The sequence below is a fragment of the Hyaena hyaena genome, unplaced genomic scaffold, assembly GCF_003009895.1.
Source record: "Hyaena hyaena isolate Hyena2069 unplaced genomic scaffold, ASM300989v1 scaffold_580, whole genome shotgun sequence".
NCBI classification, from domain to species: domain Eukaryota; kingdom Metazoa; phylum Chordata; class Mammalia; order Carnivora; family Hyaenidae; genus Hyaena; species Hyaena hyaena.
In genome coordinates, this window is record NW_024081213.1 from 359,957 (window position 1) to 385,292 (window position 25,336).

General features: G+C 37.6%; 1 protein-coding gene across 6 annotated transcripts in view; it reads right to left on the bottom strand.

Annotated features, from left to right (window-relative positions):
• Positions 1 to 11,385: 11,385 nt before the first annotated feature.
• RNF2 (ring finger protein 2) overlaps positions 11,386 to 25,336 on the bottom strand; it is a 100,328-nt gene continuing 86,377 nt past the window's right edge. For all 6 annotated transcript variants that reach the window (XM_039256621.1, XM_039256622.1, XM_039256620.1 and 3 more), the window contains 6 exons: positions 20,944 to 21,032; positions 17,473 to 17,633; positions 16,628 to 16,843; positions 12,873 to 13,145; positions 11,868 to 12,039; positions 11,386 to 11,582 (listed from right to left, as the gene is read on the bottom strand). In XM_039256621.1, coding sequence (XP_039112552.1) covers positions 11,481 to 11,582; positions 11,868 to 12,039; positions 12,873 to 13,145; positions 16,628 to 16,843; positions 17,473 to 17,633; positions 20,944 to 21,030 — 1,011 coding nt within the window. In that variant the 5' untranslated portion in view covers positions 21,031 to 21,032 and the 3' untranslated portion in view covers positions 11,386 to 11,480. The remainder of the gene's footprint in view (positions 11,583 to 11,867; positions 12,040 to 12,872; positions 13,146 to 16,627; positions 16,844 to 17,472; positions 17,634 to 20,943; positions 21,033 to 25,336) is intronic.

Sequence of the window (25,336 nt, forward strand, 5' to 3'; positions counted from 1 at the left end):
TACAAGATCCAACATAGTCTATTTCCACAGGTATACTCCACACATCATTAGCATATATGATCAAAAAAACATTCTTTCAGGTTATACTTTGCATTAGTCTCCAAGGACATGCTGGGATCTCACTCTCTATCCTGCAGGCAATAACGGATTGTAGCTGTACAGCAGATAGGCTGCTTTTTGCAAAGTAACTAACTCCTTGAAGTGAAGTTAAGGGATCACCTGCCAAGGCAGCAGACGTCCAATGCGTTTTTCCATTTTCAGTGAGGGTCAGTGGAGTTTTGGATTTAGGACATTCATTCATCCAAACCTTTCTGAAATTTTAATTCCAATTCAAGAATATTGCTGTTTGCTTACCAGTATATCTATACTCACTCAAAAGACCACAACCAATTCAGCCAATTTACTGGAATAAACTTTCTATCCAGTATCTCAGGCTTAAAGCTACAGGGGAGGTGGAAAAGTGAACACCTTGCAATTTTAGTCTCCATACAGAGACTGACTTTCCCTCTTTAGGGAATTCACAAAACCCAGGAAGAGGTTACAAACGCTGAACATGTTTAAAAAAAAAAAAAAAGTGGGGGCATCTGGTGGCTCAGTCCATTAAGTGTCCAACACTTGATTTCAGCTCAGGTCATGATCTCATGATTGGTGGGTTCCAGCCCCACATCAGGCTCTGTGATGACAGTGCAGAGCCTGACTGGGATTCTCTCTCCCTCTCTCCCTGCCCCTTCCCTGTTCATGCTGACACACTCTCTGAAAAGAAACTTTCAAAAAGTATGAATAAAAAAAGTGCCTGCATGTGTCTACAATACCTTGTCACCCATCGCAATACGATCTCTTTCTCTGCTGCCACCCTTTCCGCGCCACAAAAGGACCAACCCCACTTCTAGCCCAAACATCCTTTTCTGGCTCTCAAGTGGAGATAAGACTGTTAACTTTACAATAAAGTGAGTAAACTGAATTATCCCCAAACTGCAAACTTCACCCTACTTTATGTTATTGAAGTGGGATGAAAAAGAACATTAGATCATGTAGGCCAAAGAATAAAATTTGCCAAGTAAAAACATTTCCTAGGAAGTGGCATATTAACTGCAACAGCTTGTAGTTAGGAGATTTAGCACCACTCAGTGTGGTTTTTACACAGATTATATGCTATAATTTATAGCAAGGCTAAGCAAGATTTGTTCAATACCATTCTAAAACTGGCAAGTGAAGGAGCCAGGACCCAGCCCCAGACTTACCTCAGTGCGCTTGCTTTTAGCCACTTCGTGATCTACCTTCAGCAAAGGAAAAACATATGTAAGACAGAAGTGTAATTGCAAACTTGACAAAAGGCAGTCCCATAGAAAATTCTGGTAAATATTACAAAATTATAGTTAACCACTGGCCTGCACATTTTCTATCTGAAACCCTTTTCACGAGTATACTTCATACTCGATCATCATCTATACATATGTAGAAAGCACTTTCAGCTTCATTTCCATTTTCTACTGCCAAGATTTTCCCAGAACAGTTTTTGATTGATAGCAAAGTCATGGCCAACGACAACTCCAGCATTTCTAGGGACTCTGTTGGAAGGGAACAGAGTCATCTCACCGATAAGTACGGGGGCTCCTCCACTATGCCTGGTGTCCTAAGTCTCACACAGCTCCGGTTCACTCTAGAGAACCACTTGCCCTTAGCCTGCTGGGACAGCGGAAAGATAGTGATCTGGTGGGAAGGGAAAGTCTCTGCGGGTCCAAATACTCCTTAGACACACCATTCACCTCTCCCATTGTGCTGGAAAGGCAAGCCAGTCTCCAATTGGTAAGCCTTTGATCTTGAATTTATAGCCTCCAGAACTGTGAGAAAATTAATTTCTGTTGTTTAAGCCACCCAGTCTGTAGTACTTTGTTATGGCAACTCTAGTAAATTAATACCGCCATGTAGAGACTGGTACTGAATGTTATATGCTGGAAGAAAAAGCACTTAAGGTTTTAAGGAGTTCAGGGGCGCCTGGGTAGCTCAGTTGGCTAAGTGTCCCACTTCAACTCAGGTCATGATCTCACGGTTTATGGGTTCAAGTCCTACATTGGGCTCTGTGCTGACAGCTCAGAGCCTGGAGCCTGCTTTGGATTCTGTGTCTCCCTCTCTCTGTCCCGCACTTGCTCTCACACTCTGTCTCTCAAAAATAAAAACATTTAAAAAAGAGGTTTTCAGAGGTTCATTTGAAAGAAATTTAGTGTAACTTAACACTGAAGACAACTCTCCAATTACACCCTGCCAAAATAATCAGTTTAGCTACACAACTAATTTACTTGTAAGTCAATTCCTAATTAAAATCAGGAAAGGAAATTCGTGATTTCTGGCTTTAAATTTCCAAAAGTACAGCAACTAGGTGAGAATCTCTTTAACAGGAAGGAAATATAAAGCCATATTCAAAAATACCATAGTTTTACACAAAATAAATAAATATATAATCTGGCATAAAGACAGTCTGTTTGGAAGTATGAGAATACAACATTAAATGTTTAAGCTGGAAGCAACTCTAGACACTAATACTTACTTGGACCCAAAAGGCTAGTATGGTTAGACCGGAATATGCTAAATGGCACAGAAAGACGTTTGTAAAAGAAGACTTTTCTAGAAAAAAAGAAATTTTTAAAAATAACCTTATTAAGGGAGAAGGCACCTACCATAAAATGCACACTTTAACAGCATTAAGGAATGGTTTCAGGGATTTAGAATATATTAAGTTGTGCAAGTATCACCACTAATTTTAGAACTATTAATTTTCACTACTCCAAAAAGAAACCCCATATCCACTCCTCCCCCAACCCTTTGGCAATGACTATTTTCTGTCAGCCTCTGGGAGAACACTACTACATTTTCCTGGAAGAAGTCCTGTATTAACTGTTCTAAGTTAATGGATTTGGCCTGTTAGTGGGTTTTGTTTTTCAGATGTGTCTGTATTCCAAAAGATAATGATCTGTAGTTTTCTTTTGATACTTTTGTCTGGTTTTGGTACCAGAATAATACTAGCCTCATAAAATAAGCCTCATCTAGTTTTTGGAAGAATTTATGAAGGAAAGGTTTTAGTTCTTCTGTAAACATTTGGTAGAACTCACCAGTGCAGTATTTGGGCCTGAGCAGTTTTCTCCGTGGGAAGCCTTATTACTAATTCAATCTCATATTCAGATTTTCAACTTGTTCTTAAGCCAGTTTCAAAGCCTGTGTCTTTCTAGGAATTTGTCCATTTGATCTAGATTTTCTGATTTCTTGGCATACAAGTGTTCACATTATTCCCTTAAAATAGTTTTTCCTACAATGTGATAGCAATTGTCCCTCATTCCTGATGTTAACAATTTTTTTAATCATTCTAAAAGTTTGTCAATTTTATGGTCTTCAAAGAACCAGCTTTTAGTTTTGATTCTCTATTCTTTTCCTATGACCTTTTGTACTGGTTTCTGCCTTTTTTTTTGGTCATTTGCTTTGAGGTCAGTTTGCTCTTTACAGTGTCTTAAGGTAGATGGTTATGTTACTGAGATCTTCTGTTCGTATGCACATCCATAGCTGTAACTTCCCCCTAAGCACTGCTTTAGCTTTATCCCATAGATTCTAGAATGCTATGTCTTCATTTCCAGACTTTTTTCTAGTTTACTTTTTAACTTCTTTGATATACTAGTTTTTTAGAAGTACTGTTTAATTTCCATGTGTCTGGAGAACATTCCATGTATTCTGCTATTGTGTAGTTTTTTTTGTAGATATGTTAAGCCCAGTTGATTTTACTGTGCTGTTCAAGTCTTCTATTTCCTTGCTATTTATTGTTCTGCCCATCTAGGACAAAAGGTATAACATTTTCAATGATCATTTTGAATTGTCTATTTCTCCCTTCAGTTATGCCAGTGTTTGCCTCATCTGGCAATGTACCTTGGTCCTGTTGTTTGAATACAAGTTTATAATTACACATTTTCCTTTATGAACTTTCATCATTATAAATATGTCTCTAACAATTTTTGTCTATTTTGTCTGATATTAGTATAGCTATTTTGGTTCTTTTGGTTAGTGTTTTATGTTCTATCCTTTACTTTCAACCAATTTGATTCTTTGAAAATATTTTCCTCCAGACAATATATAGCTGTATCATATTTTTAATCCATTCTGCACTATCCACATTTTTAAAAAAGTTTATAAATATTTTGAGAGAGCGCACACGCACACATGTGAGCAGGTGAGGGACAGAGAGGGAGATAATCCCAAGTAGCCTCCACATTGTCAGTGCAGACCCAGAAGTGGAGCTCAAATTCACAAACTGTGAGACCGTGATCTGAGCTGAGATCAAGAGTCACACACTTCAGGGGCGCCTGGGTGGCTCTGTTGTTTAAGCGCCTGACTTCAGCTCAGGTCATGATCTTGCAGTCTATGAGTTCGAGCCCTGCATTGGGCTCTGTGCGGACAACTCAGACCCTGGGGCCTGCTTCAGATTCTGTGTCTCCCACTTTCTCTGACCCTCCCCCACTCATGCTTTGTCTCTCTCACTTTCAAAAATAGGAATAAATGTTAAATAAAAAAAAAAAAAGACACTTCAAAGACTGAACCACCCTCATGCCACTGCGATATCTGCCTTTTAATGGAATGCTCAGCCCATTAATATCTAACATACTTAGTGGTAAAAAGACTTACAATCTTGACAGTTTGCTATTTGTTATGTCTTATTTCTCCACTACAGCCTTCTCTTGTGTTAAATGTTATTTTCTCATACACCATTTTAATTTCTTTTACTATATTTTTGGGAGAATTATTTTCTTAGTGGCTGTGCTAGGGATGACATCTTATTTTGAAACGTTCTAGTTCTGATTAATGCCAACTTTATTTCAGTAGTCTAGAAAACCTTTGCTCCAATATTGCTCCATTCTCTCCTTGATGTTTTATGCCGAAATTTATGTCTTTATACATTATAAGTCATTCAACAGTTTTACATTTATTACTTCATGCAGTTTCCTTTTAAGTCAGAAATGTAAACAAAGCACCGTTACCCACCTCAAATCTACTATGGTGAACCCTAACCCCGAATGTGATGGTATCTGGAGGTTAGGCCTATTGGAAGGTAATCTGTTTAAGACTGGATAATGGTGGGCCCCCTTATATGAAGAAAGAAACCAGAGCTCTCTGCCTCCCTCTACTATGTGAGGAAACAGTGAGAAGGCAATTGTCTGTATGCCAGGTAGGGGGCCCTCACCAGGAACCAAACCTACCCACACCTTGTTCTTTGACTTTCTAGCCTCGAGAACTATGTCAAATAATGTGTAAGGTGTAAGTCATCCAATCTATGGTATTTTGTTATAGCAGCCCAAGATAATACAAATACATTTATAGTATCTTTTATATTTAAGTATGTAGTCAACCAGTTCTACTTATTTGTGTAGATCCATGTTACTATCTAATATCCTACCATGTCTAAATGACTCCCTTTCGTATTTCATACACAGCAGGTGTGCTTGAGACAAATTTGTTTTCTCGTGGGAATATCTTAATGTCTTTCATTTCTGAGGAGTAATCGTGCTGCATATTCTTGGTTGACTTTTTCTTTCATGACTCTGAATGTAATTCACAACCTTCTCACCTCTGTGACTTTCATCGGAAGCAAGCTGTTAACCATGGGACCTGGGTGGCTCAGTCAAGCATCTGACTCTTGGTTTCGGCCCAGGTCATGATCTCATGGTTTGTGAGATCAAGCCCCACATCGGGCTCTGCGTTGACAGTGCAGAGCCTGCCTATGACTCTCTCTCTCCCTCTTTGCCCCTCTCCTTCTGACACGTGCACGTGCTCTCTCTCAAAAATCAACTTGAAAAAAAAGAAGCATGCTATTCTTATTAAAGATCCCTTGGATTTGATGCATCACTTTCCTCTTACGGCTTTCCAAGAGTTATTTAGTTACCATTTGTTGAGCTTTTTAGTTGTGCAGATTCATGTTTTCCCTCAAATTTTGAATTTTTTTAGGAATTATTTCTTCAAGTACTCTTTGAGTCCCTTATCTTCCTCTCCTTCTGGGACTCCCTATATGCAAGTTAATACACTTGGTGTTGCACAGATGTCTGCAGTTTTTTCCCTTCATTTCTCGTTCTCTGGTAGGATACCCTCTACTGGCCTGTGTTCACATTTGCTGAATATTTCTACCAGTTCACAGCTGTTGAGCCTAAATTGTTTTTTTAAGTAAGCTCTATGTACAACATAGGGCTTGAACTCACAACCCTGAGATCAAAGAGTTGCATGCTCTACTGACCGAGCCAGGCAGGCACCTCAGGAATTTTTTTTTATATAATATATATATTTATTTCTAGGAGAGAGAGAGACAGAGAGACAGAGAGAGCGAGCGTGAGCAGGGGAGGGTCAGAAAGAGAGGGGGAGATACAGACTCTGAAATAGGCTCCAGGTTCTGAGCTGGCAGTCAGCACAGAGCCCGACGCAGGGCTCGAACCCACGAACCGCGAGATCATGACCTAAGCAAAAGTCAGACGCTTAACCGACTAAGCCACCCAGGCGCCCCAAACACCTCAGGAATTTTTATTTTTTTAATTTTTTTTTTTTTAATGTTTTATTTATTTCTAGGAGAGAGAGAGACAGCGTGAGCAGGGGAGGGTCAGAGAGAGAGGGGGACAGACTGAAACAGGCTCCAGGCTCTGAGCTGGCAGTCAGCACAGAGCCAGACACGGGGCCCGAACCCACGAACCGCGAGATCATGACCTAAGCGAAAGTCGGACGCTTAACCGACTAAGCCACCCAGGCGCCCCCACCTCAGGAATTTTTAAATGAAATTTATTTCATTGTACTTTTTCATTCCAAAATTTCTATGTGGGTCTTTTACCATAATTTCTCTCTCTAATGTTATTCTCTATTTGGTGAAAAATTGTTCTCACACTTAGTTTTTAAGATCTGGTTTCTTTTAGTTCTTTGGACACATTTTTAGAGGCTAACTTAAAGTCTTTGTTTAATAAACAAAGTCCAACATCTGGGTATCCTACACTTCCCGGTTTCTTTGCATGTACTGTAACTTTTTGTTGAAAAGTAGACATTCAAAATAATATAATGTGCCAACTCTGGACAACAGAATCCTTTCACCTCCTCAAGGTCCTGAATGACCTTCCTGGACTAATTCTGTGAAGCCTGCATTCTTTGCTATGTGTGACCACTATATATTCTGCTTCATTAGAAGTAAGGTAAGATTGAACAGAGCTTTCCTTAAGGTCCTTGAAACAATAACATAACTCCCCTCACCTTGCTGAAGTGCTCTGTAAATGTGTGGAGACATGCCTTCAACACCCAACATGAAGCTTTTTCAACTCTACCTTAGCCTTCACTTCCCGCTTGCAGAGACTCAAGCAGTGCCACATGTAAAATTAGCGACTTCCTTTTTTTTCTTCTTGGGCATGCACACAACCATGAACATGCACATGGCCTTCTATATTCACAGAAATATGCTGAAGTTGTGAAAGTCCTCTAGAGACATGTCATTCCTCAGCTTTTCTTTTTATTTTTTTGGCCTTCTTTTTAGTCCCAATTGGTATCAGTGCCTCAAAGAATCTGTTAAATAATTGAAACTTTTTAAACAACAGGTTGTACATAGTGCTGTATACAATGTGGGCAGAGTCACATCAAATAAAGACAAGTTCTGGAACTAGAGCTATTCAGTGAAAAACTAGACAGATCAGATAATGACAATTCTCTGGGGTGGGCTTTTTAGGGAGCTGTAAACCCTTTACAGTGGCTACAAGGCTGCGGGTTTCCACTACTACCATAGTTGCAAGACTATTCTTTTTCAAGGCTACCCTTATAATGCTACAAAGTTTATATTACAGTTTTAACTGAATAGATGCTTTTTCCATTACTGAAAGACTTTAGTTCAATTTTAGACTTCTGAAAAACTTGACTTTGACATTTACAATGTTCTCACTGCTTTTATGGAAGAGATTTCCAGAAGTCCTTACTCTATTAATTCAGAAGAGTTTTCAAGTAATTTTTCCAGTGACAACTACACACCTGTTTCTAAGACTCAGAGCGTATAGGAAAACCTTGAATTGGGAGTCACCTGTTCTGCTAGTGTTCCACAAGACAAGCAAACATCTCCAATAAATTTTAACTTGATAAACGCATGATGTCTTGCACTAGGAGTAGTACCTGCGCTGAAAATCGCATGATCACAACTGAGCCATTGGTTCTCGAAATTCGCTTTGATATATGAGTGGCTTTGGATTACAAGCATGTTTCCAGAACAAATTATGCTTGCAAATCAAGGTTTTACTGTACTTCCAAGTAGAAATGTGAGAGGATTTGGAAAAGATGTGTTTTCTCATCTGGCATTTCAATTATTCCATATTTAGTTATCCAAATCAGAATCCTGAACCTCAATTCCTAAAATGTACAAGGAATACATGATCTTTACAAGGGTCAAAGGATTTAAAGAGCTAAAACTTTAAAACTCTAAGAAGAAAGAAAACATATAGGAGGATCTTCGTAACACTGATTTGGCAATTCTTTCTTGGATAGGACACCAAAAGCATAGGCAATAACAAAAATAGGCAAACTAAACTTTAAAAATTTTGTGCATCAAGGATACTATGAAGAGAGTAAAAAGGCAACCCATAGAATGGGATAAAATATTTGTAAATCATTTATCTGATAATAGATTAATATCCAGAATAGATTTTCAAAACTCCTACAACTCAACAAGAAAACAAAACCCAATTAAAAATGCGCAAGACCTGAAAAGATATTTTTCCACAGAAGATATACAAACTGCCAATAAGCATATGAAAAGATGCTTAGGTAGTATCACAAGCCATTAGGAAAATGCAAATCAAAACCACAATGAAATTAACACTTTGTACATCAGGATAGCTACTAAAAACAAAAAACAAAACAAAAATAGTAAGTGTTGGTGAAAATGTGGAGAAACTGGAATCCTTGTACATTGCTGGTGGGAATATAAAATGGTGCAGCCCTGGTGGAAAACTGTTTCGGGTTCCTCAAAAAATTAATAGGGGCACAAACAGATACTTGGATAAAAATGTTGATGCTTCCATAAAAATTTCATTATGCTAAATGAGTAAGACAAGAAGGACAAATATATGATTCCACCTATAAAAGGTACCTTAGTCAAATACAAAGAAAGAAAGGAGAAGAAAGGCTACCAGGGGCTTGGGGGGGTGAGGATGGGGAGAGGAGTAGGGAGCTACTGTTTAATGGGTCCCGAGTTTCTGTTTGGGATACTGAAAAAGCTCTAGAACTAGATAGTGATGATGTACACAACACTGTGAATTTACTTAAATTAATGCCACTGATTTGTATATATAAAAATGGTTTAAATTGAAAATTCAGTTATGCACATTTTATCATAATAAATTTTAAATTGATAATGTATCCAAAGGCCCTTACCACATTTGGTGAGCCTTTTGTTCCTCAACTGAAAGGGTGGGTATAGAGGTTACATAGAGAATATTTTACAGAACCTTGACTGGTAGTGATGGTGAACAGTACCTAACCCACCAGCATGCGCATGTGCACATGTGCACACGTGCACACGCACACGTACATACACTCAATGCTCTATCAAATACCCACTATACTTTGCAAAGGATTACAAATCTAATAAATTCACTAATGATGCAAAGTTTACATCCTCCCATACGGACAGAAACACATACATTCTCTAAGCACAACGCTTATATTCACAATTTTCTGCAACAAGACAAAATTTCAATTAATTACAATGGGAATTTAGTTATTTAATGCAACCACTAATCTAATATCACCAATAAAATCTACGCAGTTATATCACAAAACCAGGGTTATATTCAGTGGACATGCATTAATAATCTATACAACTTTAACATTACACCAGAAAAGGAACTGAATACAAAATTTCCTTTGATTTTTGGTGGTCTTCAAATTTCATGGCACAGATTACCAATAAAACTGTAGAAACAGATTGTAAATATTTTCAATAAAAGGGTAAAAAATTTAATGAGCTTTTAGGTTTTCATATTGGGCTAAAGATTTAAAACATCAAGCTGGCCCCAATCTGTCAAAAACGACAGATAACTGTGTACAATGACTAGACAGTTTATTTAGTTACAAAGGTACTGAAGGACTACTCACCCCTGGCCAAAAACAGAAAACAAAGCCCAAAAATCCCATTGGGGTTAATTTCTCAATGCAAACAAGTCTTTGCAAATACTGTGATTATTATAAACTTGGAAACATACCTGGAATCAGGACAGTGACATAAGTAACACACAAGTCAATCATATTTCTGATCTGTCTTCATAAAGCCTTCTGGCTCCAAAAGCCCAACATTGTCCCTCAATATAAAACTAAATTAAGAAGAGATTTGCCAATATTCTTTTACAGAATAATCTTTGACTAGGGCAGGGCTCAAGTTCCATTAACTTGCTTCTCTAGAGTGTGATTAGCAGAGCACCAAATTTATAAACTGATAGGGCCACCCAAAATGCTGAACACACTTTTCAAACAGAAGCAAACGTTTTTCCCCCAACTGTTAGTTCTATGTGCCATGTCATTCTTGAAACTTATGCGGCTACCAATAAGAAAAGAATCAGGGAAGCTTTGAACATATCTTGTACTTTTCATCAAGGCTAAAGTGCAAAATATCTCCATATCTCTGATATTTTAATAGGAAAAAACATTAAACACACATAATAAAGAAACTGAAGTGACAGTAAAGCTAATACAAAAAAGATCTCTTTAAATATACACTTAAAGACTACATAAGACCAATTTAATTTTTCTTTCTTTCTTCAGTGAAATCTGTAAATGAACCAAGTTCTCAGAGAACTTGACATTTTGTTTCTTTCCCAGGATCAGAAACTCCAAAATTAGAGGGAAAAAATGGAAAAAAACAACATTGCATGACAATGGACACTAAGTTCATAAAGAACCTTTTTAAAAAATGAGATTTTTATGGAAGAAAATACCATGAAAATAATAATCCTATGAGAATTGTTTTTTAAGCACAGTAAATTTGAGCCTTGGTCTTCATGAAGATACTACAGCTTATATAGAAAACTATAAATATACAAGACTCCAGGAAAAAAAGTCAAAATACATATTATTTAACATTCTGTAGGCCTAAAAAACTTTTGAGGGGAGGGAAAAGGACAGCCAACTGAATCTTAAGAATACAGAACTATGAAAAATTCCTGGGTCAAAAGGGTGCTCCAAATGGAACCATACTTTGTGAAAACATACAACTTAGATTATTTTTAAAAGGAAAGAAGAAATTGAATAACTGCAGTCCCTTCCAAAAAGGAAATCTTAAATTAAGGGGAAAAGATTCTAATAGTGTAAACGAGTCTGGCTCAGAAAGAAAACTGAACAACATATCCAAGATTCTGTCCATAAAAGTAAAGACGTTGTTACATCTTTAATATTAAAGAAATAGGCTATAAAAAAAGTTCATTCTCAGACTTGGTTTTAGTAAAAGCTCATTTGTGCTCCTTTGTGGGTGCATAATAAAGTTCCATGGGTTTGTTCACTTTCCAGTATTTCTCACTGACCAATTCCAAAGAAAAAGAGCCATTTAATACCTAAAACAGAAAAAGAAAGAATTAGAAAACTGCTTAAAGCACAGTAGTGAGGTATAACAAACATAAAAGCCCATATTTTTTCATCTTAGGATAAAACTTGTCACTTAGACTATTCATAAAAGAACAACCAAAAGATATCAAAACAGTAACTACACCATTGGAATTTCTCATCCTGTCAGGGTCTCGGGGTCCTTAACCACTTTTCTTAGACTCCACCAAACCACCTGCCAGTCTCAGATGGTGAATGTGCTTCCAGTTTCAACAGCTATTCTTTTAAATACTCACAGTGAACTGCCCACTGGCTGTTGCTATGTAAATGGTATACTGCTTCTCACTGGCCGTATCAAGATTCATCTGGTTTGATTCTCCTTTGCTTCGAAGTTCTTCCAAAGCTAACCTCACAGCCAGATACTTGGATAAGTGATCAACAGTGGCATTACCTGAAGTCTTTATGTATCTGGAAAAATAAATCATTAAAAATATAATTTCTACATTCATGACAAAAACATACTCAAATTACAGAATATGTTTCTAACAAGCTAAATAAAATGTTAAGTGTCTCAATTACTGACAAAATAGTATCAAAAATGTGTTTCTTTACTACCTCAACTTTTTTTACTGAAAGGTACAGAAGAGGAAAAGGTACATACTCAACATCTGTCTATAAGGACATGAAAGCTCTACCTACCTTATCATCCATAAATGATACAAATGACAAAAATCAAACAAATACAAGGAGAACTACAGGGGGCAAAGAACATACCCCTCAACCCCAAAGAGCAGAATTCTGTCATCTACAGCAGCAAGAGGAATAGAAAGAATATGAGCAAATTTCTTGCTAAGAATTGATCGATTTTCTGGTTCTGAAGACAGAGCCCAGAAGCACTAACCTTGAAAAAAAATTTTAAGCATGGTATACCATTCAATCACTCACTGAACAAATATTTGATAATTATCTGACCTCAATGATAGGCAATGTGCTTGCAATAAATGGTAAAATAGCCATCTTTGCCAGTATGAATTTTGGAGCCTACTGGTAACCCTAGTATCATTTAAATAACTCTTCATCCCCCTCTACCTAGAAGCATCATTCCTTTTAGATACACAAATGTGGATGGGAAGCACATGAAGAAGGAAGAAAATAACAATCTAGGCAGCCAGAATATCCAAATGAACCCTGGCAATCAATTACCTAACAACGACTGCCCTTACTTCTTATGTAAAACTCCTTTTTAATTCCAAATTCAATATTAAAAATTCAGACAATCTGAAGCTAACCTACACACTTACCTTGTCTGTGCACTATCATCTTTTTCCATTAATGTGGGATGAGGCCTGAATACTAATTCAATTTCACTAGCACCATCCATTACTGGATCAATTGCCACTGTTGCATTGTTAGTATCAAGCTCAAGCCCGGAATCATCAGATGTTTTGGTCCGTTTGTTACTAGGTCCTGCTTCCTGATTACTGTGTGTGGATGCATTACTACAGTGAGAACTGTCACCGTTGTCTTCTGCTCCACTACCATTTTCAATCTGTTGTTTCTTGCCTCGCTGTAATCTAGTTAAGGAAAAATAAGGGGTTGCATAAAACTTACATTTGGACCTTTTCAACATCAATTTTGAAACATGTTTACTGAACTTCAGAATTCTAAGTCTTCATAATTGAATCTGCATCAAGTTGGATAATGGCATTTATTTCCCTCGTGTCCCAGAAGGTATGAAAGAACCTCACTCACACATACATATTTGAATAACTCAAACAAATGTTTATATTTACTTAATAATTTTCTTTATTTACTATCAGAATTATTGCCAATTCCTTATTTGTATTTTGATAATTTGTTGTTATGAGCTTTTAAATCTAAAGAAAGTCATGATTCAGAAATGAAAGTTTAAAAGTACTGAGCGAAGATATTTGTGCCCCTTTTAATTCGAAGTTCATAAGGAAACAAGATTCAAGACGAACTCAAAGCACTCCCTCCCTGCCAACCTCACTCAAAGTCTGCTAATATAAAATTTTCTAGTGAGAAAAAGGAGATGGCATCTAAATGACAAGCATGGATAGAAAAGCAGTCTGACAACTTTAAATGCCTAGAAAACAAAACACTAACTGGGCAAGGTGCTCTGGGTTTTACATCTGATTTACTCATCAAAACAGTAGTCAAGATAGTTATTATCATCATTTTATAGTTGAGAAAACCCAAGAAAATGAAGTTCAAAGCACCATGGTTATAAGCTCGTAAGTGCCAGAACTAGACCTAGGATGTGATATGCGCTCTAGCACACTGCCCGCCCCCCACAACCTGTATATGAAAGAAATACGCAGAAATGACCTGTACTCCTAAGACACTATCGCTATTACATGTTGACTACCGGAACAAGGAAATAACAGCCCACTGCTTGGGAAACATGCTCAAGAACCTTTACTTTTTAAAAAAACAACAAAAACACACACATATAATCCTGCTTATGAAATCTATACATCACTTTAAAATTAAACGGGGATCAGTAATATATTAAGACAAAACTACGATTCAAGAAGATATGAACAGATACAGTGAAATATTATTTTGTCTTAAAAGTGAGCGCGAGCAGGGGAGGGGCAGAGAGAGAGAGGGAGACACAGACTCTGAAGCAGGCTCCAGGCTCTGAGCTGTCAGCCCAGAGCCTGATGCAGGGCTCAAACCCATGAATCATGACTGAAGATCATGACCTGAGCCAAAGTCAAAGACGTTTAACTGACAGCCACCTCGGGGCCCCATGAACAGCTACTTTATAAGCCAACCATGGTTCTGTGCACTGGGGTTGTAAGAATCAATAATAGTGACAGTCTCTACCCTCTAAGGGCTTGTATTATTCTAGCGCAGAAGAAAACACATATGTCAGAGAATAAGTGCTGAAGGGAAAAATGAAGAAGGGAGGGTAAGAAGGTATGGAGTGTTGAGGTAGAAGATGGGAACTTAGCAACCTGAAGAAAGTCAGAGACTGCCATGTGCATTATCTGGAAAAGGGTTCTTTACAGAGCACAAAAGCCTGCTGGGGAAATTTGAAGAACAGCACAGAAGCTGGAAAAAGCTGCAAACAAATGAAAGGAGCTTCTGTCATGTACTACCGCCACTAGAAATGCTCAACCAAAATCAAAGGACTATCTATAAAAAATTTTGCAAAGGGAATTCTTTCTCCTGCTTTTAAAAGACTAAAATGAACAACAATTAAAATCCCTCAAACTATTAGAAATGTATATAACTCTTTTAAAATAACTGCATTCAACATTTAACACTTTATTTTACTTTGCTAATCAGAGCTGTAAGCCAGTTTAATATAGTTAGAATGCAGCACATCTTCTTCAGAACCGTTCTAAAACCTTAAAAATAACAATGCTTGGACCTCAATTAAAGATTCTGATTTACTTGGTTTCAGATGGTACCAGGGACCCGAGAATTTTAAAACTTTCTGTGATGTTTAACCAAAGTGAGAAACACTAGACTGGGATGGGGCTTTATTGCCATCTCCTACTTTGGAAAATGAGGACTCTCAACTGAGGCCTAAATATATGAATAAGTATAAGAAAGGACCATGGTGGAAAGGAAGGGGTAAAAATATACTTACAGAGAGGGTGGCAAACCATAAGAGACTCTTAAATATAGAGAACAAACTGAGGGCTGATTAGGGGGAGGGAGAGAAGAAAATGGGTGATGGGCATTGAGGAGGGGCTCTTGGGATGAGCACTGGGTGTTATATGTAAGAGATAAACCACAGGAATCGACCCCCAAACCAAGAGCACACTTTACACACTGTATGTTAGCCAATTTGACAATAAATTGTATTTTAAAAAAAGTATCAGAAAGGAAACAAGAATGAGGGTAAGTGTCCAAATTATGCAGGGTGTTGGAGGCCATCATTATAGTCTTTAGCCTGGAAGTGAACAGAATATAGATATTAGAGTCTTCAGAGCAATGGAGAACCATGCTCTGACTTTCAATTTAACAGAATCACTCTGGCTGCTGTGCTGAGAATAGACTTTGTAAAGATAAGCATGGAAAGTAGAAAGACCAAATAGGCTATTTTAATACTCAAATGAAAGATGGTGGTGGCCTAGACCAATCTGGATACATTATGGAAAAAGTTAAAAATATATTTATTCACAGATTTAAATGCACAATGTGAGGAAAAAAAAGAGAAGAGTTAAGGGTGACTTCAAAGTTTTGGGGGAAAGCAAGTGTAATGGCAAGGTTGCCATCAACTGAAATGATCAAGAATGAAGACAAGTAGGAGGTATGAATAAAAAGTTCAGTATGGGGCCCTGGGTGGCTCAGTTGGTTAATCATCTGACTCTTGATTTTGGCTCAGGTCATCATCTCAGTTCATGAATTCAAGCCCTGCATCAGGCTCTGTACTAACAGCATGGGGCCTCCTTGGGATTCTCTCTCTTTCTCTCTCTCAAAATAAATAAACTTAAAAAAAGTTAAGAAGTTCAGTACTGGACATGTTAAATTGGAGTTAAAGAATAGCTAATTCATACAAAAGGAACTAGGAGATTATCATCTCCTAAAAGCCAGGTGAAGAACACCCTTCAAAAGGAAATTAACTGTGTCAAATGCTTTTAAATAAGATGGAAAAATGAGGTGTGAGAATTAGCAGTTAGATTTTGCAATGTGGAGATCACCAGAAAATCTGATGAGGGATATGAGGTTGGGAGAGGGTTTGATAAAAGTCTGATTACAGAGGATTCAAAATAGAATGCGAGAAGAACTGGAGACCATGAGAACAGACAACTTTTTCAAGCAGTTGTGCTATAGAAATTAAGAGGAGAAAAGGAATGGTAAGTGGAGAGAGAAGTGGGTACGAGAGAGAATAGAAAGGAATACCCTATTACAAATGAAAGCATATATTATGCCTGCATGGAAAAGTAACCATGAAGAACTACTATTTACAACTGCATTTTATCTTTTTCAAAGTGGAAGCTGTTAAGTAAATCCAATATTTTAATAAAAGTATTCAGAAAAATGGCCACCATCTCTGGCTTCCTTTCTCATGTACCTGTTCATGGCTTGTATCTTCAGTCCTTCCTCAATGCTGTGACTGAGTGCTTGCTGATTATTGTGCTTGTTGATCCTGGCTAATACTCTCTCTTGATGAGCTTCATACTCATCACGACTTGGATAAATTTTGCTGATGAGTGCATCAAAGTTTGGGTCTGGCCTTAGTGATCTTTTAGAAACTAGCTTTTTCCGACAGGTAGGACATTCTTTATTGCTAAATAAAAAGAGGGGAAAGAAAATGAAAACAATGTCAGTATCTTTGGGCTAACAACAAAATTATCCACCTTGTGGGTAGTTATCTTTATTCCAATACCTTTACTAAGTCACAGAAATTTAAACTGATTAACCTGAATTTCTTTGAGGGTAAGCAAGATTTTGAAAACTTGAGACACTCAACAGTATTTGCTAACAGAGAAAAATGTGAATACTTCCCAATGATAATTTATATACAATCTACTTAGAAATAAAAATCTATTCCTTGTTAATATAAATTCCCCGATATCCATGCCACAAGAAGGAAAAACTGCCCACTAATATATATTAATTTATGTATCAATTCTTTTATTAAAATAGCATTCATAGGGGTATTATTTTAAATAATTCAGAAGTAGAAAAACCATGGTTTCTTGCTTTGTAATTTCCTCAAAACAAATACTCATGCTATAAAGCTTTTAAAATTGTGTAAAATAAACTGTTTCAAAACAAAGATTCTCCAGTAATTAAAACTTAGACTTTAGAAGTATCAAGTTCTCAAACAAATACTAGAGAATGTATTTCTCAAAACTCTCATAAAGCACCATGCTTGCATAATTTAAGTACCTAGTATAACTCGTTTCAACATACCCACTTCTGAGGGCTGTGATAATGCAGTCTGCACAAAAACGATGTAAACACTCCTTTGTAGTCATGGTATTCTTCAACATATCCAAACAAATTGGGCACATTAATTCACTGTGTAGACTTCGGGGTGAAACCACAATTTCCAAGCCATCTGTTATCGCCTCCTGTAGAACAGTCACTTGAACATTAGACACCACCTATCTTATTATGGACAAGTGCAAACATACAAAAGTACTAAGAATGACCAACATGAACGTTTATGTACACATCACGTGGCTATCACCACTGTCAGCTCACAGTCAACCTTGTTTGACCATAATCTCCCCGAAAGCCCTCAGGCCCCCACCACTGTTACTATATCATGCTCTTATTTTAATGCTAAAATACAGTAATGTGTTTAAAAAGTAAGAAATGGTAAATCAACTTGGCATAATAAAAAAAAAAAGCATTGAATTTGGAATCAGATGCCTTTGGTTCTAGTTCTAGACCTATTAATGTGACTCTAAATCATAATTTAACATTGTTGTTACCTGCAAAATGAGGAAGCTAAGGCTAAATAAAATTTAATGCTTCTATCTTCACAAATTGCACCATCCATTCTAATAACAAACTATGTATTTCACACCATCCATTAACGTATTCTCTAATTTACAGACAGTTCAACAGGGTTTAATTTGAAAATCACTTCTTGAGGGGGTGCCTGGGTGGCTCAGTCAGTTAAGCATCCCATTAGCTCAGATCATGATTCGTAAGTTGGAGCCCAGAGCCTGAAGCCTGCTTCGGATTCTGTCTCCCTCTCTTTCTCTGCCCCTCCCTGCTCAAACTCTGTCTCTCAAAAATAAACATTAAAAAAATTTTTTAAGTCATTTCTTGAACCTTAAGCCTTGATCTACACATGTAGTTTTATACAAAGTGGTCAGGTTCTCAGGTTAACCTACAAACTAATTTAATCCAAAGTACCAGTATTAGTATTTCTAATTGAAATGTGTAAAAATGTTCCAGTGCAAAAATGCATTTGGAGTTCCAATGTAGAATTTCATTACACACCTCTCAGCGGCAGAGACATTTGTGACTCCTCCTTTCTTCATCACCACCACCACTACCCACCCTTCCCACAAGGCGGCACTGAGTACAAATTTACCTAGCTCTAAAAGTCAGAACTCCGTGCTCCTACGGATTGAGGAAAGAGGTCCAGAAAAAAAGGAAGGTCAGACAGAAATAAATGGCTTCCTATATGTTACTGACACTTCCTGTTTCCACTGGTTCTCCATACTTATGTTTTCTCTACAGGGTCAAAGAATGATGACCCTATAAGGAAAGACAGAAACTATAGATAATGTCCATAAAGGACTCAAGTAAAATACATTTACATTTACAATAACTACCACTATTTCTGAGTGTCTTACTATGTTTTAACCTCTCTATATAAAGCACTTTCAGTATTTTCTTTTACTTAATTTAATATACACACAAATTTTTGATGAAGAAACTTATCACTCCGAGTATGACAGCTGAGCTAGTAACCAAGTCTGTCCTCTTCCTCTTTAGAACTTGCCTAGCAAAATCCCAGCCCTGGATAAAATCAACCACCCATGTTCTCCATGTCTGCACAAGTGCAGGTGTGTAGCACTGTGGAAGAAAAGGGGGAATCCTACAACCAGACTAGTATCACTAAAAATTTCCCCAGTTTCAAATGGGTGTTCAACATAGCTCAGCAATTCTCTTGCAACCAACTTGTTTTTTCTATGCCATTTTATACCTTTTCTTCTATCTGCAGAACTTTCTACATCTGAACACTGAAAAGATTATCTTACCTCAAATTTCATTATGAGAGTGCTCTCATTTTCTCTCTACATCTTTTTTTAAAATTACTTTTAATGCCTATTTTTTGAGAGAGAGAGAAAGAGAGAATGAATAAGAGAATATGAGCAGGGGAGGGGCAGGGAGGGAGACACAGAATCTGAAGCAGGCTCCAGTCTCTGAGCTGTTAGCACAGAGCCCGATGCAGGGCTCGAACTCACAAACTGTGAGATCATGACCTAAGCCAAACTCGGAGCTTAACTGACTGAGCCACCCAGGTGCTCCTTTATGACATCTTTTTAAATCATCATCTTCTTTCTTGCTAAAAGGAGAAAACATGCCTCTACCTATCAAAGATACATTCCTTCCTACCTTTTCAAGTATATCCTTTTGATTATTTTATTTGCTCTCAGGCTTCAGCCATCTTTGGCTCTCCACTAAATCAGCCTAGAGTAGCATCTGTATGGGGTTGCTATGTATAGTGAAATGTGAATGATACGCCTCAGAACAGTGCAGAGTTGTGGGTGGGGGTATCCTTGGTGCACCTTTATCTCCCATCTTATAAACAAAACAAAATTTAAAACTTACGAACTCCATGTTCCCCTACAGTTTTTACTCCACTTCTCAACTTCTCTGCACAGCCAAACTTCTCTGGAAAATTGCCTATACATTTTCACTTTTTTCCTCTTCAACGTAGTAAAATCTATTCAAGTGAATTTACTCCTGTCAAGGTCACGAAGTATACTTTGCCACGTTCAATGTACACTTTTGTAATCATCATCTTGCTCATCCTCTAGGTAGTGTTGAACACACTAACTACATCCTCCCTCCTGACACAACTCCTCTTAGATTCTGATCCCCTATTTTCCTTTGTTTTGGCTGTTCCTTTCAGTTTCCTTCGCTGGCTTCTTTTCTATTACTTCATTTCTAAATGCTGAAGCTACCCTGAATGAAGTTCTGGGCCCTTCTGATCATCTCTCTCCAGGTTTCCAGGTTATCTTATCCATTATCACTGTTTAAAATGTGCTGACAACACCCAAAATCTTATAGTTAGTCCAGACTCCTAGTTAGCACCTATGCCTGCCTGATTTACAGGCATCTCAAAATGAGTTCAGTTTTAAGTATGTTTATCTCCTTCAAATCTGCTACTCCCCAGTCTTTCCCATCTTCACCTTCCCTTTTTTCTTTTAAAAGATTTTAAGTAATCTCTACACCCAATGTGGGGCTCGAACCTACAACTCAGAGATCAAGAATTGCACACTCCACCGACTAAGTCAACCAAGTGCCCTCCCATCTTCACCTTCTTGGTCTCCCTTAATGCCTCCTTCCATTATTATATGTTACAGTAGCGCTGAGGCATTTCTCCATTTACATAACCTCTAAAGTGTATAATTCTATGGATATTTGTTTAATGTCTATAAACTCCCATAAGCTGGTGCCACATCTATTTTATTCACCACTTCACCTAGTGCCTCGCTTAGGACCTGGGACAGAGTATGCACTTAAATTGTTTAATCAATGAATGAAATGTAAACCAAACATACACAAGTCAAGGCTGCTTGTATATAAATTCATTATTACCGCTATATTCTTTCAAGTATTCATCTTCTAAAAGTGTATACCAGTTTACAGATGTGTCATATTTCTTCCTAGTTACCTTAGTCTATACATTACCTGAGGTGTTCGTTGTAATTCATATAAACTGAGTTCCCATGTTTTGCTTAATGGTTGAGTTCCGTTTGTCTGCACAGCCTGAGACATTGCTGGGAATAAAAAGGAAAGAAAAACAATTTTAGTATCTGAAGGGGAAGTAAATCTCACAACTGATTTTTTAGAATTATGAATCCTAAAAATAATCAGAATAGAAATTACACACTGGCTCCTCAAAAATTAAAAAGAAGAAAAGCTCAAGAATCTTCTCATTTAAAAATACAAGCTACTTGAGAGCAAGAGACTACTACTGAACTCTGAATGCTCAACAGGTGGCACATAAGAAGAGCTTAAAATTATTATGAATGTACAGAAAACGGTTTTAACCCTCAACAATAACTACGTTTCTAAAATTCATGGTAATGGAACTTAGAACTAAATCAAGAAAACTGAATACTCTTCAGCATGGTCAATTCTTGCCAGACATAGCAAAATCTACTTCATAGTACTTCAAATTCCTGGTCACTCTGCCCCAATTTTCATAGGTCCACTCATGAAAAATCCTCTGATATAGTAAATCAGCTTATAATGTTCAGAAAGCTCTTCTTAATGCTGAGCCTTAAAAATGCTACATATTCATCCTACAGCTGCCCTCTGGAGGCACAATGATTAAGATTAATAATTTTTCTACATGACAGCCTTTCAAATATTTGGTTACTGTCATAATAATATTCCACCTGATTTTTCTTTCCTTTTGGCTAAATATTCTAGTTCCTCCTACTGCTCACCATCTGACATGATTTCAAGGTCTCCTCACCACTCTGACATGAATTCTGCCCCTCTCCTCTGGTTACGAATAAACTTAACAATGTTATTGCCAACTTCTGTGCTTGTCTTTGAGTAGGGGAATGGGATCTAGGATACATCTGAGGAAGATGGTCTTAGAAAACTAACTCCTCACCAGAACAGGCAAAAGAAGGGGCTCCAAGCATAAACACTTTTAGTAGGTATCTATTATTAGCCAACCTGAACTGCTCTGTCCTTGTCTCAGAATTCATAGCCTAAAAAGAAGGAAATCATGTAAACAAGTAAACTATAACCGGACAAGATAAATTCTAAGTAGCAGTATTGAAAAAACAATATGGAATTACAGAAAAGGATCAAGGAATTTGAGGAGTCAGGGAAGGCTTCAGCAGAGATTGGAATAAGCTTTAAAAAATAAGAGATTACGACACCAAGATGGGAACAGAAAAGAAAGAAGGTTCCAAAGTAGAACACCATTTATGAAGACAGGCATGAAAACCAGAATATGCCTGTATTTAGGAGCCACTGGAAGTTTCAACTGAGAGTGATGCAATCAAATAGTTCCACAGAAACTCAAGTTCCACAGAAGGTAGAGGAACAAAAAAGCAACAAGCAGTAAGACAAGTGAGGAGGCTGTTTCAAAAACCTGAGTGATGTTATCTGAACCAAAGCAATTAAGCATGGACATAGAGACAAAATTAGACAGAAAGACCTAGTGATACATTTGACATTGATGTAAGAAAGGAGGATCCAGTATGACTTTGGGAAGGCAACCATTGTTTAAGGAGATGGAGAACACAAAAAGAATGTGGGTGCTTAAGTGGCTCAGTCAGTCAATTAAGCGACTCTTGATTTCGGCTCAGGTCCTGATATCCTAGTTTGCGAGTTCAAGCCCCACAGCGGAACTCGCTTGGGAATCTCTCTCTTCCTCTCAATTTTAATAAATATAACTTATTAAAATAAATAAATCAATTTTAACAAATAAAATTTTTTAAGAAAGAAGAGAAGAAGTGGAATTGCTACAAATACTGAGTTACAGTTATTTATGCCCCACTGAGGAAGAGTGGTCCAGTAAACAGAAAAATCCCACACCTGAATACACAACCTGTAATATTTAAGTCATACATTCTATATTGGCATCTAGACAATGAAGGACATGACTTGTTTGTATTCAGAGCTGAACTTCCCACTTCCAGCAAATACCATTCAAACAGCTATCAAGAATTCAACCAATCAGCAATTAGCTCCACTTTGCTTTAAGAAGTAAAAGTATTTCATTAAAACTTGAACTGTATTTAATGGCAAAAATTCTACATACCTGTGTCTTTAACAACAAACCACATTCCACATGAAATTTTTCCTTTGCCCAAGCAAAAATTTGAAATAAATATGTTCAAACTTTTCATGAATGAACTGTGACTTTTGTTTAAAATTTCAAGGCTGTCCACTGGGTCTACCTCAAGAGTATTCTCCCTTATTTCACTTATCAGAACTAGTGGGCTCACAAACAAGCAAACGTTCCTTGGGCTTTTTTGTTTCCTTGCAGATGTATGTACCATTATCTCTACCATAAATCCTATTACAACATAATGAGTATCTCAGAAAACTAAAATTACTCGGGGAATTTCTTTCTTTTAAAAAAAATTTTAATGTTTTATTTATTTTTTTTTAACAAATAGTTTATTGTCAAATTAGTTTCCACATAACACCCAGTGCTCATCCCCACAAGTGCCCTCCTCCATGCCCATCCCCCCTCCCCCCCACATCCATCAGTTCTCAGTTTTTGTCAGCATTCAAGAGTCTCTCAGGGTTTGCCTCTCTCCCTTTCCCCCACCATTTCCCCCCTTCTTCTCCCCCTTGTTCCTCCGTTAAGTTCCTCCTAATCCTCCTATACGTGCAAACATATGATATTTGTCCTTCTCTGCCTGACTTATTTCGCTCAGCATAACACCCTCAAGGTCCAGCCATGTTGCTACACATGGCCAGATTTCATTGTTTCTCATTGCCATGTAGTATTCCATGGTATAGATAAACCACATCTTCTTGATCCATTCATCTGTTGATGGACACTTAGGCTCTTTCCATGTTTTAGCTATTGTGGAGAGTGCTGCTATGAACATTGGGGTACATGTGCTCCTATGCCTCAGCATTTCTGTATCCCTTGGGTAAATTCCTAGCAGTGCTATTGCTGGGTCATAAGGGAGTTCTATTGTTAGTTTCCTGAGGAACCTCCACACTGTTTTCCAGAGGGGCTGTACCAGTTTACATTCCCACCAACAGTGTAGGAGGGTGCCCGTTTCTCCACATCCTCGCCAGCATCTAGAGTTCTCTGATTTGCTCATTTTAGCCACTCTGACTGGCGTGAGGTGGTATCTCAGTGTGGTTTTGATTTGTATTTCCCTGATGAGGAGGGATGCTGAGCATCGTTTCATGTGTCTGTTGGCCATCTGGATGTCCTCTTTGGAGAAGTGTCTGTTCATGTCTTCTGCCCATTTCTTCACTGGGTTGTTTGTTTTTCGGGCGTGTAGTTTGGTGAGTTCCTTATAGATTCTGGATATTAACCCTTTATCTGATATGTCATTTGCAACTATCTTTTCCCATTCCGTTGGTTGCCTATTAATTTTCTGGGTTGTTTCCTTGGCTGTGCAGAAGCTTTTAATCTTGATGAGGTCCCAACAGTTTATTTTTGCTCTTGATTCCCTTGCTTTTGGGGATGTGTCAAGTAAGAAGTTGCTGCGGTGGAGGTCAAGGAGGTTGTTTCCTGCTTTCTCCTCTAGGGTGTTGATAGTTTCCTGTCTCACGTTCAGGTCCTTTATCCATTTTGAGTTGATTTTTGTGCATGGTGTGAGAAAATGATCTAGTTTCATTCTTCTGCATGTTGCTGTCCAGTTCTCCCAACACCATCTGTTAAAAAGGCTGTCTTTTTTCCATTGGATATTCTTTCCTGCTTTGTCAAAGATCAGTTGGCTGTATACTTTTGGGTCCACTTCTGAGTTCTCAATTCTGTTCCATTGGTCTATGTGTCTGTTTTTGTGCCAATACCATACTGTCTTGAGGATGACAGCTTTGTAGTAGAGGCTGAAGTCTGGGATGGTGATACCTCCCGTTTTGGTTTTATTTTTCAGTATTACTTTGGCTATTCGGGGTCTTTTGTGGTTCCATACAAATTTTTGGATAGTTTGTTCTAGTTTTGAGAAGTATGCTGGTGCAATTTTGATTGGAATTGCATTGAATGTGTAGAGTGCTTTAGGTAGTAATGACATCTTAACTATATTTATTCTTCCTATCCATGAGCATGGAATGTTTTTCCATTTCTTTGTGTCTTCTTCAATTTCCTTCATAAGTTTTCTATAGTTTTCATCATACAGATCTCTTGTATCCTTGGTTAGGTTTATTCCGAGGTATTTTATGGTTTTTTGTGCAATTGTGAATGGGATCAGTTTCTTGATTTCTCTTTCTGTTGCTTCATTGTTGGTGTATAAAAATGCAACCGATTTCTGTACGTTGATTTTGTACCCTGCAACTTGGCTGAATTCTTGGATCAGTTCTAGTAGGCTTCTGGTGGAGTCTGTCGGGTTTTCTATGTAGAGTATCATGTCATCTGCGAAGAGTG